The sequence below is a fragment of the Gorilla gorilla genome, chromosome 12 (genome assembly GCF_029281585.2).
Source record: "Gorilla gorilla gorilla isolate KB3781 chromosome 12, NHGRI_mGorGor1-v2.1_pri, whole genome shotgun sequence".
Classification (NCBI taxonomy): Eukaryota; Metazoa; Chordata; class Mammalia; order Primates; family Hominidae; genus Gorilla; species Gorilla gorilla.
In genome coordinates this window covers 65528879-65547120 of record NC_073236.2, presented here as the reverse complement: position 1 = coordinate 65547120, position 18242 = coordinate 65528879, and the positions used below count along the sequence as shown (strand labels likewise).

Below are 18242 nucleotides of genomic sequence, written 5' to 3'. Positions count from 1 at the left end.
TAGGCAACAGATAGATACTCTCAGATACAGTGACTGCTTGAGAATTTTTACATAAGAGGAGATTGAGGGATGTGCTCTGGACTGGAAGTGGGCAGGAAGGAAGAGAACTTGTCTTGAGGGTGCACTTGTGTTGTAAGCAAACTATTTTTTTACTCAGTTTATATACTGTGAAGCTTCCTAAAGCACCTTTTATTTAGTCTTTAGAAAATTTGGGAAAAATTCAACTATTTATATCAAAGATTTTATCATTATGATTAGTAGCAGTAGCAGCTGTAATACTTAGTTAAGATGGCTTTAGGAGACTGCTAACGGAGTTTACGGTGGGAAAGAGTTGCTTAAATTCTTCCGAGTACCCCCCACCCCACGGCACAGTTACTGCTTATGTATGCAAGTGCTGTTTTAATAAATCTTTTATTCCAGCCACAAACAGGTAGAAAATAAAATTTAAAACAGCAGTTAGGGCTGGGTGCGGTGGCTCACACCTGTAATCCCAGCACTTTGGGAGGCTGAGGTGGGGGGATCACCTGAGGTAAGGAGTTCAAGACCAGACTGGCCAGCATGGTGAAACCCCATCTCAACTAAAATTACAAAAATTAGCCGGGTGTGGTGGCAGGCGCCTGTAGTCCCAGCTATTTGGGAGGCTGAGGCAGGAGAATCACTTGAACCCGGGAGGTGGAGGTTGCAGTGAGCCCAGATCATGCCATTTCACTCCCACCTGGGTGACAGAGTGAGACTCTGTCTCAAAAATAATAATAATAATAAAATAATAACATAGCAGTTAGCATTTACGACAGTATAAAAAAATCAAGTACCTAGGAATAAGTCTAACAAAAAATGTTCAAGACTTAAAGATCAAAATGTATAAAACATTATGGAGAGAAAGAAGACCACAATAAATGAAGTATACTGTATTCATAAATCAGAAAAACTCAGAATTTGAAAGACGTCAATTCTTCCCAAACAGAGGCAAAGATAATCCCATCAAAATTCCAACAAGTTTTCATTTTGGTGAAATTTAAGATGATTCTAAAATTCATGTGGAAATGCAAAGGGCCAAGAAAATATTATATAAAAAGGACAAAAGGGGAGAGCTTGGGAGACAAAGACATAAAGACTTATAAGCTACAGAAATGAAGACTGTGATACTGATATATAAATAAACTAGTGAAACAGAATAAAGAACCCAGAAACAGACCCTGTCATATAGGAATATTTGATATATGGCAAAGGAAGTATTGCAAAGCAATGGAGAAAGAATAGTCTTTAAAAAATACTGGAACAATTGACTGTATAAAATCACAAAGAAACACTGTCTCACAGTACACATCAGAATCAATTCTGATGGATTGTAGATCTAACATGAAAGGAAAAACAATGAATCTTTTAGAAGGTAACATACAAGAATATCTGCTGTCCAATATTTGCCTTGAGGAAATTTTGATATATTCAATTACAATAAAACTAAGAATTTCTGTTAATCAGAAGATGCCATTAAGGATGTAAAAAGAAAAAAACAGTCACAGAGTGGGAGAAGATTTTGTAACACATATAATCACAAAAACATTTCTACCCAGAATATATAACAAACTCTTGCAAATCAGAAAGGCAGACAACCCAAAATGTGCAAGAGATTTCAACAGACACTTCCAAAAAGAAAGGCAACTGGCCACGTGGCCAATAAACACAGAAATAGCTGTGTTTTCAACTTCATTAGTCATCAGGGAAATGAAAAATTTAAAAAACACAATGAGATACTACTATAGACAAAGACTAAAGATAAAAGCCTGACAATACCAAGTGTTGTCAAGGGGACCAGCCAACAAGGGAACACAGTTCTCTCTGACTTAACTTGAAAAACCCCAGTGGGCCAGTGCTCGCACGGCGTCCATCCTGTCGGTGGACCAGAACCCTCTCTGGGGGACTCAGCAGCTGTCTGACTGCAGGTCCCCTCCTAACTGCAGGGTGAGCTTACCTTGGTAGGAAAATAGCGGCTGAATTTGAACTTCTTCAGGGTCAGGGTCATGGAGTATGTCCCAAAGAAAAGGATGAAGGACATGAGCGCCAGGTCTGGGATAAACTTGCAGGAATTCCCAAGCAGGCGCCCGCCGTAGCTCAGACACTCCTTCTTGCTCAGCAGGGACCAGTCCAATGCTGTGAGGTTAAGGGGGTTGTACTTGGAGACCAAGCACAGGAGAGAATGGGTCAGCATCTTCCTGATGAGTCAGCTGTGTCCTTCCCACTGCAGTCCCCAGGCAGCCAGCATACCTTCCCACACTCTGAGGGACCCCAGCCCTCCTGTCCATGATGGTGCCCTCAGCAACAGAGTGATGTTCCTGGGGACGGGCTGGTTCAAGGAATGACAAGCTCCCTAGGAAGACTAGGAGCTCACATGTGTTTCTTCATTGTGTTCTAGGATGCACTGCTGTGCTAGCAAGTAGGAAAAGTGCAGAGGCAGGATGCCTTTTCCCTCAGCAGGCCTGGCTCCCATCAACCAACCACAGGTCCTGTGGACTCCTCCTTCCTGGAGTGTCTCATCTTTATTCTCTCCCCCCCATCCCCTCTGTCACACCCTTTCATATATGGGGGATCACCTCCCTTGTCAGTCCCCTCTTGGGTCATTTCAGCCATTCCCCACCTTGGTGTCTCAGATGCCTAAAATCCAAGGCATACACAACAGTGAATTTTTATATATAAATTTATTTATATATACATATATATATAAATGTGTACTGTGAGACACACTCTGATGTGTACTGTGAGACAGTGTTCCGAGCCCCACCCTCACCCCGTCTTAGTTGGCCTAGCCCACCCACTAGCCTCTGCACAGGTTTTGTGCTTTTCCTCTCTTGCCCTTCTGCCTATGCTGTTCCTTCAGTCTGGAATGTGCTTTTCTCTGCTGAGCCAACTTTTTCCCAACCTTGAAGACCAGATCGCATTCTACTTCCTCTTTGAGGCTTTTCTTGGCCTCTCCAGCAGCCTCCTTTCCTGCCTTCAAGATTGATGTACACATTTGGCCTATATTTAATGCATGGTACATTCTGCTTATGCTGTCCCATAACTTTTCAGGTTCTTCTCTACAAATATATTAAAAACAAATTTGAGGACAGGTTCTGTGTTGGTTTCTTAGATGTCTTTTTTAGCCTTCAGTGCACATGGCCCCTTGCACATAATAGGGATTCAGAAATAGGCACTGACTGATTCTGTTCTTTCTCTCTCAAAATTTGATACTTGGCCAGCCTGGGCAACATAGTGAGACCTTGTCTCTACAAAAAATTTAAAAATTAGCCAGGCACAGCGGCTGATGCCTGTAGTCCCAGCTACTTGAGAGGCTGAGGCAGGAAGATCACTTGAGCTCAGGAATTTGAGGCTGCAGTGATGATACGATCACACCACTACATTCCAGCCTGGGCAACAGAGTAAGACCCCATCTCAAAAAAAAAACAAACCCTAATCTTTGAAAAATATTAAGTTAAATTGCCAACTAGGATGTGTGTAGGCAGAGCAGTCAATTGCCTAGGCAGGAATAACTTAAGAAGCAACCTTGGAGACAGTAAAAGCTCACAAATGTCCCCCAAGTCCTACCAGGTGCTACTTTCATCTGGAATTGAACTTCTATCATTAAGCTACTTAGGCTGGGATGCTGGCTCCTGAAGACCATTGTCATTATTGGGAAAGGCAGACCATACCTTAGGCCCCAGAGACTAAGGTGTGCAAAGGACACATTAGATTCATTGAGGAAGAAACACTAATAAACTCTCTGGGGCTGGAGAGTGACACTGCCGGAAATTGGGGGTCCTAGGCAGAAAGAGAAGGAAGAAGGCAGAAAAATGAATGGGAGGCTTTGCTTACAGCTTTGTGAGGCTCTATTTACCATCCCTCATCTCTACTTCCCCTTCCTTTGTGTGCGTGTCATATCATTATTATTATTATTATTATTATTATTATTATTATTATTGAGACAGGGTCTCGCTCTGTCACCGAGGCTGGAGTGCAGTGGTGCGATCTTGGCTCACCACAACCTCTGCCTCCTGGGTTCAAACAATTCTTGTGCCTCAGCCTCTTGAGTAGCTGGGATTACAGGCATGTACCACTACACCCAGCTCGTATCATATTATTAATACACATGAGGGGGCCGGGCGCGGTGGCTCACACCTGTAATCCCAGCACTTTGGGAGGCCGAGGCAGGCAGATCACTTGAGGTCAGGAGTTCGAAACCAGCCTGGCCAACATGGTGAAACCCCGTCTCTACTAAAAATACAAAAAATTAGCTGGGCATGATGGTGCGTGCCTGTAATCCCAGCTACTCAGGAGGCTGTGGCAGGAGAATTGCTTGAACCTGGGAGATGGAGGTTGCGGTGAGCCAAGATCACGCCACTGCACTCCAGCCTGGGCAACACAGTGAGACCCTGTCTCAAAAAAAAAAAAAAAACGCACAAAAAAACATGGATTTAACAGAATGAGGCATGTTTTTAAGTGGGATGTTTACAGTATATACCTAAGAAAAAAGTGTGCATTTACAAAGCTCTGCAGGTGACCCTGACGTGCGGCTGGAGTTGACCTCTGCAAGTCTGGGAGGCCATAAGTTGGTCTCATTTCCAAAATCTTTTCTCCCTCCTCCTACAAACAAAAGCACTCAAATGTCTAACATAAGAGGAAAGGACTTACCAGAGAAGCGTTGGTGTCTGGTGCCAATGGGGCTGAAGCATTGAACACGGTTGTATTCACTGTGGATGAGCACATGACACGGGGCAGGGTCAGCAGCTGTGGGGCTGGGAGCTGCATTCCCAACCCCTTCCCATCTCCTTCCAGTTCCTTAGATCCAAGGCCTGGCTTCCATTGTGAGGGCAGCTCCCTCTCCACCTTCCTCACTTTGCCCCAGTTAGGGAAGGGCTGGGGGGACAGAGCCTGGGCCACAGCTCTGACAGACCAGCTGGGCCAGGACAGCACCTGCCTGATGATGAACAGCTGGTTTTAAAAACTGAAATAAGGAATCTGGGGCCAAGACAAAGTGCTAAGACAAACTGGAGGATAACGTGCCTTGTGAATCTTCACTGGCCACTGGGCTTTTAGACTTAAAAATGTTCAAAGAACTTACTCTATGCCATGCCCTATGCCAAGCCTTTACATATATTCATTTGTTTAATTCCCAGATCTTCACCAAGTATGCCCACTTTACAGATGAGGTAACTGAGGCCCAGAGAGGTTATGTAATTCATCCAAGGTCACACAGTTCATACTCGGAGCCATGATCCCATCCCAGAAAGGCTGGCCCAGAGCCTATAAACTTCCCAGCTCTACACCATGAACTTCCCTGCCCTGTTCACCTCCACAGATACGTCCCTTCCCTTCCAGCCCTCTTTTTTTGCCCAGGCTGGAGTGCAGTGGCGTGATCTTAGCTCACTGCAATCTCTACCTCCCAGGTTCAAGCGACTCTCGTGTCTCACCCTCCCGTGTAGCTGGGACTACAGATGTGTGCCACCATGCCTGGTTAATTTTTTGTATTTTTAGTAGAGATAGGGTTTCACCATGTTGGCCAGGCTGGTCTTGAACTCCTGACCTCAAGTGATCTGCCTATCTCAGCCTCCCAAAGTGCTGGGATTACAGGCATGAGTCAGTGCACCCAGCCCATATGTGCTTTTTATTAAAGGTCAGCTAGGCCTGAAAGAACTTGTTGCTTTGATATCTTTTCTAATCTGCCAAATGCAAGTTGAGGAAAGTTAAACCAAGGTCCAGGTCCTGAAGCAGAATCGGGAACCCAAAGGTGCTGCTCTCAGCGGCTCTCTCTGCATTCCTTGATGGGTACTTCCCTACCCTGGCCTCAGTGTCCCTAACTGCATGTGGATCACATGACGGTCTACAGGGAGAGTTTCAAGGAACCACTGTTGCCTGTCTCTCCTTTCCATGTGGACCCTTCTGCTCCCCCGTTCTGCAGTCTGTCCTTCCTTTGCTCCTCATTCACAGGGCCAGGCTCCCCTGGGATGTGGCCACCCATAGGAAGTCAGGCTTTGGAGGCCTGCTGCCCTCTCTCTTCTTCCTGAACTGCAAGGGTGGAGGCAAAGGCCAGGCCCACCTCACCATCCTCCTCTAGTGAAGGCAGACCAAGCAGTCCCTCTGCAGCACGTCTGGGGAGAGAGGGAGCAGGCCCGCCAGCCAGCTTGCCGGCAATATGTCTGAAATGCAGTGTAAGCCTGATGTGGCTCCTGCTGGCTGACCACAGTTGGTTAGAAACCCAGAAAGAAGAAGAGGTGTATCTTGGGGCCTCTCCCAACCTCCAACAAGCTGTCCACAGGGCTGATGTGGCCACAGGGCCCTGCTACGTTGCTCACTCCCAGGCCTGCTGACGCTGGGTGGCTAAGGAATTCCATCTTGACCCAGGGCAGAATATTCCTAGAAGCTCTACAAACCCAGAGGTTTGTTAGGATTGCTCTGAGGAAGGCTTCATTTATTAGAAATTGGGGTTCTATTGCCTTTCCTCACATCAGTGACCAAAAGAACATGATGTGCAATTAATGATGGAGACAGAGAAGCCGGGCAGGAAGGCTGGCTCAGGGCTTCTCGTTCAAATGCTAGAGAACTCCTGGCTGACGCTTGAGCCTGGGGAGTTCAGATGTCTTTTTCACTACCCAATGTCTTCAGACCACCTTTGATGTCTTCTGCTTATGCTTATCAATTCTTTTATATCGAGAACTCTGTAGGGTTTATCTGAAAGCCACTTGAGATGAATATGAAAGAAATATAACATGGAAAATTTCAGAAAGGGTCCAAGTATCAAACATTTTAAAATTCCAGTGTTTACAAAGTGGTACTCACTTGGGATTGAAAGCAGCCAAATCAGTGTGTGCAGCATTCATAAATAGAATACAAATCAGTTACAATGGAAGCAAAAGCAAATTGAAAGAGAGTGCCCCCAAACAAGCTTTTATGATGAAGAGTGACAAAGAGTGAGAGTATACTATAGTAAGACTGGGCTTCGCAGTAAAACTGGGAATATGGGCCCATTACTAAGTAGGTGGCCCATGGACTGGGAAAGAAACCCTCCACAGTTCGTCCCCCTCATCCCAGTCTCCTAAATGTGTAGAATTTTCCTTTCCATGTTATCTTAATCAAAACTAACTTGTCCTAGTTCTAGTTCCTTTACTTTCTGTGAAGAAACTGAAATTTTAATCTTACTGGGGTTTAGTGGTCAATAACGGCCCATTATTATTAACAGTTCAATAGAGCAATGGTTCTCAAACTTGAGAGTGCATCAGAATCAATTGGAAGATTCAATATACATCTGGTTGGACCCTACTCCAGAGTTCTTTCGCTTGTTCGTTCGTTCCTTCCTTCCTTCCTTCCCTCGCTCCCTCCCTCCTTCCTTCCCTCCCTCATTCCCTTTCTTTCTTTCCTTTCCTTTCTTTTCTTTCTTTCCTTCTTTCTTTCTCTTTCTTTCTTCTCCTTTCTCTCTCCCTTCCTTCTTTTCTTTTCTCTTTTCTTTTCTTTTCTCTTTCTTTCTTTTTTTCTTTCCTCCTCTTCTCTTCTCTCTTCTTCTTCTTCTTCTTCTTCCTCCTCCTCCTCCTTGCTCTCGCTCTCCTTTTCTTTCTTTCTTAGAAATAGAGACATGGTCTGGCTATGTTGTCCAGGCTGGTCTCAAACTCCTGGGCTCAAGTGAAATTCCTGTCTCAGCCTTCTGACTAGCTGGGACTACAGGTGTGCACCACTGTGCCCAGCCAGAGTTTCCGATTCAGCAGGTCTTGGGTAGGAAGCTACGAATTTGTATTTCTAACAAGTTCCCTAATGCTGCTGGTCCAGGGACCACATTTTGAGAACCATGACAATAGCATGACCCCAAAGAATGAGGTGACATCAGGCACCTGGGCAAAGCCAGAGGGGAAGCTATTTGGGAACAGGTGGCTTCATTATGTCCCTCATAATGCACCTTATATGCTCCTATGGCCCTTGTTCCTAGAGCACCCCGGGTTTGTTTTTTCCTGTGTATAGATGATTCTCAGAATGGCCAAAGTGGCCAGGCATGGTGGCTCATGCCTGAATTCCCAGCACTTTGGGAGGCCAAGGCAGGCGGATCACGAGGTCAAGAGATCGAAACCATCCTGGCCAAAATGGTGAAACCCTGTCTCTACTAAAAATACAAAAATTAGCTGGGTGTGGTGGTGCACACTTGTAATCCCAGCTACTTGGGAGGCTGAGGCAGGAGAATCGCTTGAACCCAGGAGGCAGAGGTTGCAGTGAGCCGAGATCGCGCCATTGCACTTCAGCCTGGGCGACAGAGTCAGACTCTGTCTCAAAAAAATAAATAAAATAAAAATAAACAGAATTTGGATTTTTTCTAAAAGAGATCAAGGATGTGTGCTTCTAGAAGCTATGTTTGGGTAAAATTTACGTCAATGCAACACTGAATCTACAGTCTAGAAGATACAAGCACGTAGGAGGGCCCTGATGGGGCTTCCCCACAGAGGCAGGATTTGCTCCAGGGCAGAATGAAAAGGGCCTGCCTGCAGGTAGGATCCCCTCTGGGAAAGCAACATGCCTTGGCTCAGAACAAAGGGTAGCATCACCTGTCATTAGATTTTAGTGGAATAACTCAAAATTAATGACAGAAAAAAAGAAAGAAAAAATAAGTCTGGACTTCTTTACAAAATCAGTGCAGTCACAGAGGGAAGGGGTTATAATCAAAACTGAACTCTCTGAAGGCAGGACATCTTTATCTTCCACAAGGCCTAAAGTAGGGCATACAATAATTGTGCAGCAAATATTTTCGATTGACCTATGATTGATTTTTTTTTACCCGTAGTAATGTATTAAGCGGCTGAACAACCCACTATCCACTTATTTCCTTCAACTCAATCGGGGTATAGATTTGGAAACCCCACAGGAGTCCCAGGAGACCACCAGGGCCCGCATTGAGACCCCTCTTTTACAGCCAGGGAAACTGAGGCTTGGCATGACCTTGGGTGGTCTCTGGACCTCAGTTTGCTCTCTGTGAGTCCAGCCTTGGTGCTTGGAGATGTGTGCATAGACCTCCTGCTCCTGCTCTGCAGCACCCTGGGCACTCTGGGCACATCCCACTGAAAGCTCTTAGGGGCATGAGCATGACTATGAAGGAGGCTCAGATGCTATGGGAAGCCCTAACTTACAGATGACAGGTGTTTTAGCCAGAAAGTAACTCCACAGGAGTGGCACTGGGTGTTACCAGGTTGACCCCATCTGTACAGGGATCCTTTTTACAATATCCTTGGCAGATGGACATCCAGAGAGTGTCCAAGTAACTTGCTACCAACCAAGGGGGCCGAGAACTCCCATGGTCGTTAACGCCCACTATTGTAGGTTCTTTCCTAAATTCAGCCAGCATCTGGCTTCCTGGAGCTTCTGCTCCCTGTTCCTCATTCAGCTCTACATCCTGTGGTTTCAGAGGGTGAACATAGCTCCTTTGTGACATGACAGTCCTTCTCTCATAACTCTCATATTCGTAAGAGGCTGAATAAGCCCCGGTTCTCCAACTGTTCTCAGATGGCATGGTTGATAGAGCCTCCACTCTGGACATGTTTCCATCTGTGTGGATGTCCATCCCTCAGGTGTGGTCTCACCTTACATGGTATGTGGCCACACGGGCAGCTCTGTCTTGGGGAGAGCTCATCGTATCATGACTTGATGGAGCTGGGAGGGACTTCAGGCACCATCAGTTCTATCTCTGGCCTGCAGCAGGAACCCCTGAGTGGCACTCCTGATAGGTGTGGCCTCCACATTACCCCACACTGAGGCAAAGCATGCCTTACTCCTTCCTAGGATATCCCTGTGCCCTCCTGATGACAACCCTGTGACTCTTATTAGAGCTACTGTCCCCTTGGTTTCCTTCCAAACACTGGGTTCAAGACCCTGTATTTGCTCCCTTGGAACTGTAAGCCCTTGGCTGAATGGCTCCTCCCCAGCAGTAGGAGTAGAGAGCTGTGGTGAAGGATCAGGGGGCCGGTGGGGTAGGTGAGGGCCCACGGCATGTCTGGGGTTACCGGTCACCTGTGTCAGGGGCGACACACTCGCACTTGTAGGTAGTGATGAGGTTTGGCTTGAAGTCCATATTGATAGGGTAGTACTTGAAGGCACCGATCATCTTCTTGATGGCATCATAGATGAAGATGAAGCTGATAAGGGTGGAGAAGCCCTCCTCGGTGAAGCGGGTGATATATTTGATGATAAAGCTGGCATCTGTGGCCACTAGGATAAGGCACTGGACAGCTGAGTGTAGGCCAATCCAGAGGCGGAACTCCATGTAGTCCAGGCCATTGCCTCTGGAAGGCAGAGGGGAGGTGAGGGGCCTCCAGCCCAGGGCTCCTGGCTGTGCTTGACTCCTCAGACTCATCCTTAAGTGGCTTATCTGTTCTCCTGTGGCACTGATGCCCTCCCAGGGACTGTGAAAGACTGGGGACAGGGACAATTCTTGGGCACAGTTGTCTGATCTTTGAGATTTCATGGGGGTCCAGTGTTCATCTTTATAAGAATTTTTTTTTTTTTTTTTTGATAAAGAGTCTCTCTCTGTCACCCAGTCTGGAGTGCAATGGTGTGATCTTGGCTCACTGCAACCTCTGCCTCCCTGGTTCAAGTGATTCTCCTGCCTCAGCCTCCTAAGTAGCTGGGATTACAGGCGCCTGCCGCCACGCCTGGCTGATTTTTGTATTTTTAGTAGAGATGGGGTTTTACCATGTTGGCTAGGCTGGTCTCAAATTCCTGACCTCAGGTGATCCGCCCGCCCCAGCCTCCCAAAGTGCTGGGATTGCAGGTGTGAGCCACCACGCCCAGCCAAAAAAAATTTTTTTTAAAGATCTTATGGAGGAGGCAGGAAGGTGCCAAGACATCTCAGTGCTCACAGTTGGTAACAGACACCAGAGTGAGTGAAAAACAGGGAATTTTGGAAGAACAGGGTTGGAGCAGCCCTTGGAAATGGTCTGGTCCAAACCCTCATGTTGTAGAGGAGACAACTGAGCCTGGAGTAGTGATGTGAGCTGCCTGGGTCTGGGTGTAACCTTCTGACCTTCAGCCCAAGACTTCATACACTATACTGCCTATCAAGTCACCATTGCTCACGAACTGAGTGGTGTGAATTTTCTCCTCTTGTCGTGGCTGGTCCCTATGGGCTGTGCCAATATGCACTAAGATGTCTTAAAGGCAGGTAGCTGGCAGGAGTCAGGAGGGGCCACCTGGTAGCCCTTCCCATAGTTAAAGATGGCTTTGGCACCACCGCACCACCACCTACCCTTTGGGCCTATTCCCCTGCCCTAGCCCCAGCATACTGCCCCAAGTGCGAGAGCAGGCACTGGGGGCCACCAAGGGACACCTACTTGCTGAAGTCGAAGAGGAGCTTCTCAAAGATGAGGATGGGCCCCGTGCTGCTGAGAATGATGAGAGGCTGTCCCGAGAAGAGGCAGAACAAGGAGCCAGCCATGGCAGTGCCCAGGAAGCTCTCCATCACTCCCTGGGGGCACAAGGAATGTGTGGTTCAGCATAGGAAGGAGAAGCGGTCTCTCCACACAGGCTGCAGCCCAGCGATCTCTCCACGGGCCCAGGCCACAGTGTTTATCCTTCGTTCTGGGCCCTTTCCTCCCTAAATCCTGTTCTCCATCTCCTACACCCTCCACAACTTGCCACCATGGCCATTGTCACTCTGTTTAATTCCATCTAGATAAAGGTACCATGTGACTTCCTTCTGGCACCCAGGGCCTAGAAAACAGTGGATGTGCTTTTCTCTGTGTCCATTCTACTCCCAGAGGACAGCCCATTTATCCATCTGATTATTCATTCATCTAAACATCTGTTTGGTGCTTTTAGAGGTCAGATCATTCATTTATTCAAAGTCCGCTGAGTGTCTGCTGTGTACCAGGCATTGTGAAAGGTATTGAGAACCCATCACTGAACAAGATAACATATCTTCATTCTAGTGGGAGACACAGGTAAGTAACCAGGCAATTCCCATATAGCAGGGTTTCTCAACCTCGGCACAATGGACGTTTTGGGCTAGATGATTCTTTGCTGTGGAGGGTCTGTCCTGTGTATTGTAGTGTGTTTAGTAGCATCCACAGCCTCTACACATTAGATACCAGTAGGAACCCTCCTCCCAGTTATAACAATGAAAACTGTCTCTAGATATTGTTAAATGTCTCCTGGGGTGAAAATTGTCCCTGGTTGAGAGCCACTGCCAAGAGGTGTGCTGGGATAGGTTTAGGGTGCCACAGGAGCACGCAGTAGAGGTAAAGATGTAGTCAGGAAGGCCTCCCTAGAAGTAGATAAGTGGAAGCTGAGATCCAAAAAATGAGCAGAGAATTGGCCAGGGGAATAGGGTTAAGTGGAGTGATAAGAAACAGTGTCCCAGGAAGAGGGAATAGTGTCTAAAAGGTCTGGAGCTGAAAAACAGCATGTACTTGAAGAACCAAAAGATGATCAGGATTGATGGAAAACAGAATGTAGAATGGTTGGGGAGGGTAGGAATGCTGAGAAAGAGAATGCTGGGAGATGAGGTGTGAGAGCCAGGTAGGGCCATGTGGTGAGGGCCACATGGGGCAGCTGGGACTTATGAGTCAAGGATAATGCTTAGTTTCTGGTGTAGACAGCTGGGTGAACCATGGTATCACCTGCTGTGCTGGGGAAGGGCAGGGAGCAGCACGTCAGGAGGGAAGATAAGGGACGCAATGTCAGCTGTGTGAATTGGGGGATCCTGAGGGGCAGCCATGGGGAATCCTGAGGGGCAGCCATGTGGACATGCCCAAAAGGCAGCTTGACAAATGGGTCTTCTCCTTGGTGTACTGAGCTTTCCAATGGCTCTACTTTGAAGGCCTCCATTGGAGAAGACCCTTGCCTAGGAGATTGGCAGGTGTCTGCTGAGCTGTTTTCCCCAGGGAGGCCTGAGTTGTTGTCATGGCAACAGCTTACCATCCTTCTAAAAATGTCTTAACTCCAAACTAAGAATTCAAGGTTAGTTTTCAAAAAGTGTGGGGAGAAGGCCACAATTAGCACTCCATTAATTGTGCTGATTAAATTCACTCCAGCATCAGTGGGAAAAGTACCAAATAACACAGCAGATGATTCCCCTTAACGGTTTGACCTATTTAAATAATCATTAAATTTGGTCTTTAGTAATGAGATTTAGCTTCAGATCTTTTAATATTGTCTTATTATATTATTATTACTTGAAGTGTAAAGGATTACAAATAGTGATGGCCTCAACCTGGATGGTAGATGAAACCTTGGTTTTGGGATTACAGGTTGAAGCTTCCTGCTGCCACCAGGTGGCAGCAGATCTTACTTTTACACTCAGGGCCCCAGCTCGCACACACCTGATAATTGTCGGTGGCATCCCCCAGAAGCCCACCAAAGGTGATCGCGTTGGTGATACAGCCGAGGTAGATGAATAGGATGGCAGAGATGGACTGAATGTGGAAGCCATCATAGAAGTCACTTGGGAACCAGGGCAACTTCCTCTTGATATCCAGACACAGGCCACCGAAGAACCTGCTCAAGACAGGCCCAGGGGCTGCTTTCTCACCACTAACACCAGTGCAAGGGCAGGGCTATTTACAAGAACTTGCAGAGTCTGGGGCGAGGAAAGGAACTTGACCAGGGTGGATGGGGCAAAGATATTTCCACCAGAACATTTAGGGCCAGGGATGAATTCCTGTAGGACTGAGTTTGTGGTTGGCACCACCCACATTGGGAAGGGTGGACATAGAGGGTTTTGGAGAGGGAAAGTCTGATGGGAATATGTCCTGGGGTAGACCTAACATTCCATGGAGAATGGAAGTCCTGGGGTCCACAGATGGTGGTCCTCCTCACATCCCTGAACATCTGCAGGGTGCCTGCTGTTGGTGAACACAGGAGTGTCTAACTTTCGGTGACAGAAGCGTCCCAGATTATAACAGATTCATTAAGAACAGATCCTAAACCTTATAACTGGTTGGTATTTGTTTGTTTTTTGATTTTGCTATCTGAAACAGCTGAGTGGGAGATTTTAGGTTTGGAGACATTGTTTACTGGGATTGCTATTCCCATAGCCCCTAATGCAGTCCTTAGCATGGAGCAGAGTTTCTCAACCTCAGTTCTGCTGATATTTTGGACTGGATACTCCTTTGCTGTAGGGGCTGTCCCGTGCACTGCAGGATGTTTAGCAGCTACCTACCAGATGCGAGTAGCATCTCCCCTCTCCGGTTGTGACAAACAAAAATGTCTCTGGACATTGCCAAATTCCCTGGGCTCGGGGGTAGGGGGACTAAGGAGGGCCAAAGCTGCTTACAGTGAGAACCACTGGTATAAAGCCAAGGACATATAAAACATGACTTCATTCTCAAAGTCATGATTTATATGTAGATTTTCAAGGCCACATCCTTTCCTAAATCTAGATTAACCTGAATGACTTCAAGAGCTGGAAAAGAAACCCAGGCCAGGAGAACGTTCTCTTATTTTCTTTAAAAAAAAAAAAAAAGTTTTTGAATAGGTAAATTAAGTTTTAAAAAAGGTACTGTTATTGAGTTGTGTCCCCCCAAAAGATATATTAAGGTCCTAACATCTATGTAACACCTATGCAAATGTAATCCAGTTTAGATTAAGTCATTATGGTGGGCCCTATTCCAACATGACTGGGGTCCATACACAAAGAGGAAAGTGCTCTGTGAAGACAGACACACAGGAGGCCATGTGGTGGAGAGGCAGAGCCGGGGGTGATGCGGCTGCCAGCCAGGAACACCAAGGACTGCTGGCCACCACCAGAAGCCAGGAGGAGGCCAGGAAGGATTCCACCCGGAGCCTCAGGGAGCATGGTGGTCCTGCCAACACCTGCTGTGGAACTCCTGGCCTCCAGAACTGCAGGAGAGTAACCTTCTGTGGTTTTAAGCCACCTAGTTTGTGGTACTTTGTTACAGCAGACCCAGGAAACAGGCACCAAAGGATATCTAAGAGAAAAGTTTGGGTTCCTCTCCTCTTGTATGGGTCTCAAATTCCCCTCTCCTGAGGCAACCCTTTTTGGGGATCCATGATAGGGTTCAAGGGCTCTGGGAGGGAAAGAAGGCAGGGGTGACCTCGAGTGGGCACTACAGACCATGGTTGGGAAAAGTCCCTAAAGGGCAGCTGAGAAGGGAGAAGTCTAAAGGACAGCAGGGTCACTGGGAGGCCTGGGGTGGGCACCTTCCTGTCCAGATAAGTTCCTCCCCGATTTCATGCATGGCTGGCATCTCTCCATCATCCCCGCTGCTCGTTCCGCCGGCCCCGCCACTTCCAGCCCCGCCGCCACTGCCACCACCACCTCCATTGCCTCCTCCAGGAGCTCCGCCGCCTCCTCCCACAGAGCCATTCATCTGGCCCAGCTCTGCTAGGGAGAACACAGATTTCCTGGAAGAGAAGGGGGATGAAGGAGAGTGGGTCCCCCAGAGCACCCCTCACCTCTCCAACCAAAATTATGAAATATCTTAAAAGACAGACAAAAATGCAGAAAATTATCTAACAATATCCACACGCAGGTCACCTAGATTTTACAAATGTTCACATTTAGCCATATTTGTTTCTGATATATCTTATTATTTTTAAACTTATTTTAAACATTATTTTGAGACAGGGTCAAACTCTGTTGCCCAGGCTGGAGTACAGTGGCATGATCACAGCTCACTGCAGCCTTGACCTCCTGGGCTCAATCAATCCTCCTGCCTCAGCCTCCAGAGTAGCAGGGACTATAGGTGCATGCCACCATGCCCAGTTAATTTGATTTTTGTTTTGTAGAGACAAGATCTCACTAGTTGCCCAGGCTGGTTTCAAACTCCTGGGCTCAAGTGATCCACCTGCCTCAGCATCCCAAAGTGTTGAGATTACAGGCATGAGCCACTATGCTGAGCCTCAGACGTATTTTAAAGAGAAATAAAATGATACCGACAGAGTCGAAGCCTCCTTTTTCTCCCCCTACTGCCCATTCTCATACACACCTCTTGTCAGCAGAGGGCACCTTCTTGGGGGGCTCAATCCGGATATTTGGGTCCCATTCTCCAGGAGGAAGGACGATGACCTCATCCAGAAATTCATCAATTCCTGCGATCAGATCTTCCCGATTGCGGGCTTTGTAGGCCACGTCACTGAAGAGCTGGCGAGGAGAGAGGAGGGAGAAAAGAAAGATCGGGTCTGTTTCTGAAATGCCTGGGAGCATATCACATCTAGTTTTTAAAGGAATCCCTTTGAACCACATCTCCCACTGCCAACTCACTCTCAGTTTTTGGAATGAGACTATAGTACATTGGTAAAATATGGCACAATGGGACACAGCAGGCACTGGGGGAAGACAGCCTGTCTTGGATCTGAAGGCCAGATCTCCATATTTTTGCTTGTAGGACTTCGGTTAAGTTACTTAACCTTTCTGTTTTCAGTTTTCCACACATCACACTATTAGAAAACCTTTGTAGAGCCCAGTCCAAGGAGCTCAGATATTTCACAACCATTTTTTACTTCCAGCCCTTCGCCCTTGGAGGCTCAGGCCGTGTTCTTCACACTGTCTCCAGAGTGTGCTTTCTGACTTACAGATTCGATGGGACTATGCTCACGTTTAACCCTTTCCCATTTAGGCAAAAAAAAAGAAAAAAGTGCAGCTCACTGCCAGCACTCATTTAATTTTACATAAACGCACTCTTTGAGGCCGAAGCAAATCTGACTGGTTTTCAATGTGAAAATGAAATAAAAAATTATTCTTAGAATTATTTCTAAAAAGAACTAACATCGGAATCATTGGAATGATCAGAATCATCTGTTTTGGAAACACTGGATTCATCAAATGAATCTTAGGCCAAAAACTGTTCGAGAATGATGTTAGCATCACTCGTAGGAATGCTAGTTTTCTAGGATTTGATATTTTCAATGATTGAGAGTTAGTGTATTTTGTAAATGGAAATGCCACAACTAAAAACAGAATGCTTTAAGTAGAATGATGTCTTTTGTTTCCAAAGTCAACATACAAGAGCAATGCAAAAATAATAATAAAAGTGAGACATTTCGTGGGGAAAAGTTATCTCAGGGTAAAGCCTGCAGCCGCAAGCACCGCCAGTGAGTATTCTTGGCACAAACGGGAAAAGAGTTAAAGTCCTCTAGGCTCCCCATCACTCTGGGGACAGAGTGTGACTCAGCTCTGCTTACAGGCTCTGTGTAGTCTCTGGCTCACCTCTCCAGTGTTACCTCCTGCCCTTGAAGCTCTTACACTGAGCCTATATCAAACCACCTCCATCCAGCTTCTCTGAGCCTGATCCATTTCCTTTGTTTGGAATGCTTGCCTCACAGCCTGGTGCTGGGTCTACCTTCCTCCTGCTCCTCCTTAGCTTTAAAGCCCCCTCATCTGTGAAGCCCTCCTTGACGCCCTGGGCAGCTAGCACGTGGTTAGTTTTATAATTATCAATCTGTCCCTCACACTTGATTGGTTCTCCTAAAGGACAATGACTATTCCCTGATTCTCATAATCTTTAGCATCCTATGTAGTGCCTGGTACACAGTAGGTGCTCAAATGTGCTGGCTGGATAAGTTAATTAATGAAGGTGCGGGAGCTGTAAAATTCAGGAGTACAAGCTTCTGGTTACCACTTACATCATCTACCATGAGGGTTGCAATGGCACGGCCAATTTCATTGTAGGATTTTGCTCTCCCAGAAGGTCCCAGTAGTATAAACAGAAATCTGCAAAGAAGATGGAGGAGGAGACAAGGAAGATTAAGGAAGAGGAGCATGAAAGTGAGAAGGAAAAATAGAAGCAAGTGAAGAGAATTTTTTGGCCCTGAACAGTATGCATTTTTTTTTTTTTTTTTTTTTTGAGACAGGGTCTTGCTCCATCACCCAGGCTGGATGGAGTGCAGTGGCGCAATCTTGGCTCACTGCAACCTCCACCTCCTAGGCTCAAGTGATCCTCCCACCTCAGCCTCCCGAGTAGCTTGGACTACAGGCATGTACCACCAAGCCTGGCTAATTTTTTGTATTTTCAGTAGATACAGGGTTTCACCATGCTGCCCAGGCTGGTCTCCAACTTCTGGGCTCGAGCAATTCACCCGCCTTGGCCTCCCAGAGTGCTGGGATTAGAGGCATGAGCCACTGCGCTGGGCCCATTCTTAACTTTTTTACTTCCCTCCATGGAACCCTATGTTTGCTTTGGAGGAACATTTCCTCTTCCCCTCCCATGAGGCTCCCCCTTGAGCATCCTCACCTTTGTCTTGCTGCCCAAGCTTACCTGACAACTTCTCTCCCAGTTGTTGCC

At 46.8% G+C, this 18242-nt stretch overlaps 1 protein-coding gene across 3 annotated transcripts in view; it reads right to left on the bottom strand.

The window, feature by feature from the left end:
* Nucleotides 1-18242, bottom strand: part of SLC4A5 (solute carrier family 4 member 5) — a 144031-nt gene that overhangs the window by 21098 nt on the left and 104691 nt on the right. For all 3 annotated transcript variants that reach the window (XM_063695780.1, XM_019020982.4, XM_055378109.2), the window contains 8 exons: nucleotides 17584-17671; nucleotides 15948-16102; nucleotides 15160-15363; nucleotides 13320-13494; nucleotides 11331-11464; nucleotides 10012-10283; nucleotides 4666-4724; nucleotides 1973-2173 (listed from right to left, as the gene is read on the bottom strand). In XM_063695780.1, the coding sequence (XP_063551850.1) occupies nucleotides 1973-2173; nucleotides 4666-4724; nucleotides 10012-10283; nucleotides 11331-11464; nucleotides 13320-13494; nucleotides 15160-15363; nucleotides 15948-16102; nucleotides 17584-17671 (1288 nt within the window). The remainder of the gene's footprint in view (nucleotides 1-1972; nucleotides 2174-4665; nucleotides 4725-10011; nucleotides 10284-11330; nucleotides 11465-13319; nucleotides 13495-15159; nucleotides 15364-15947; nucleotides 16103-17583; nucleotides 17672-18242) is intronic.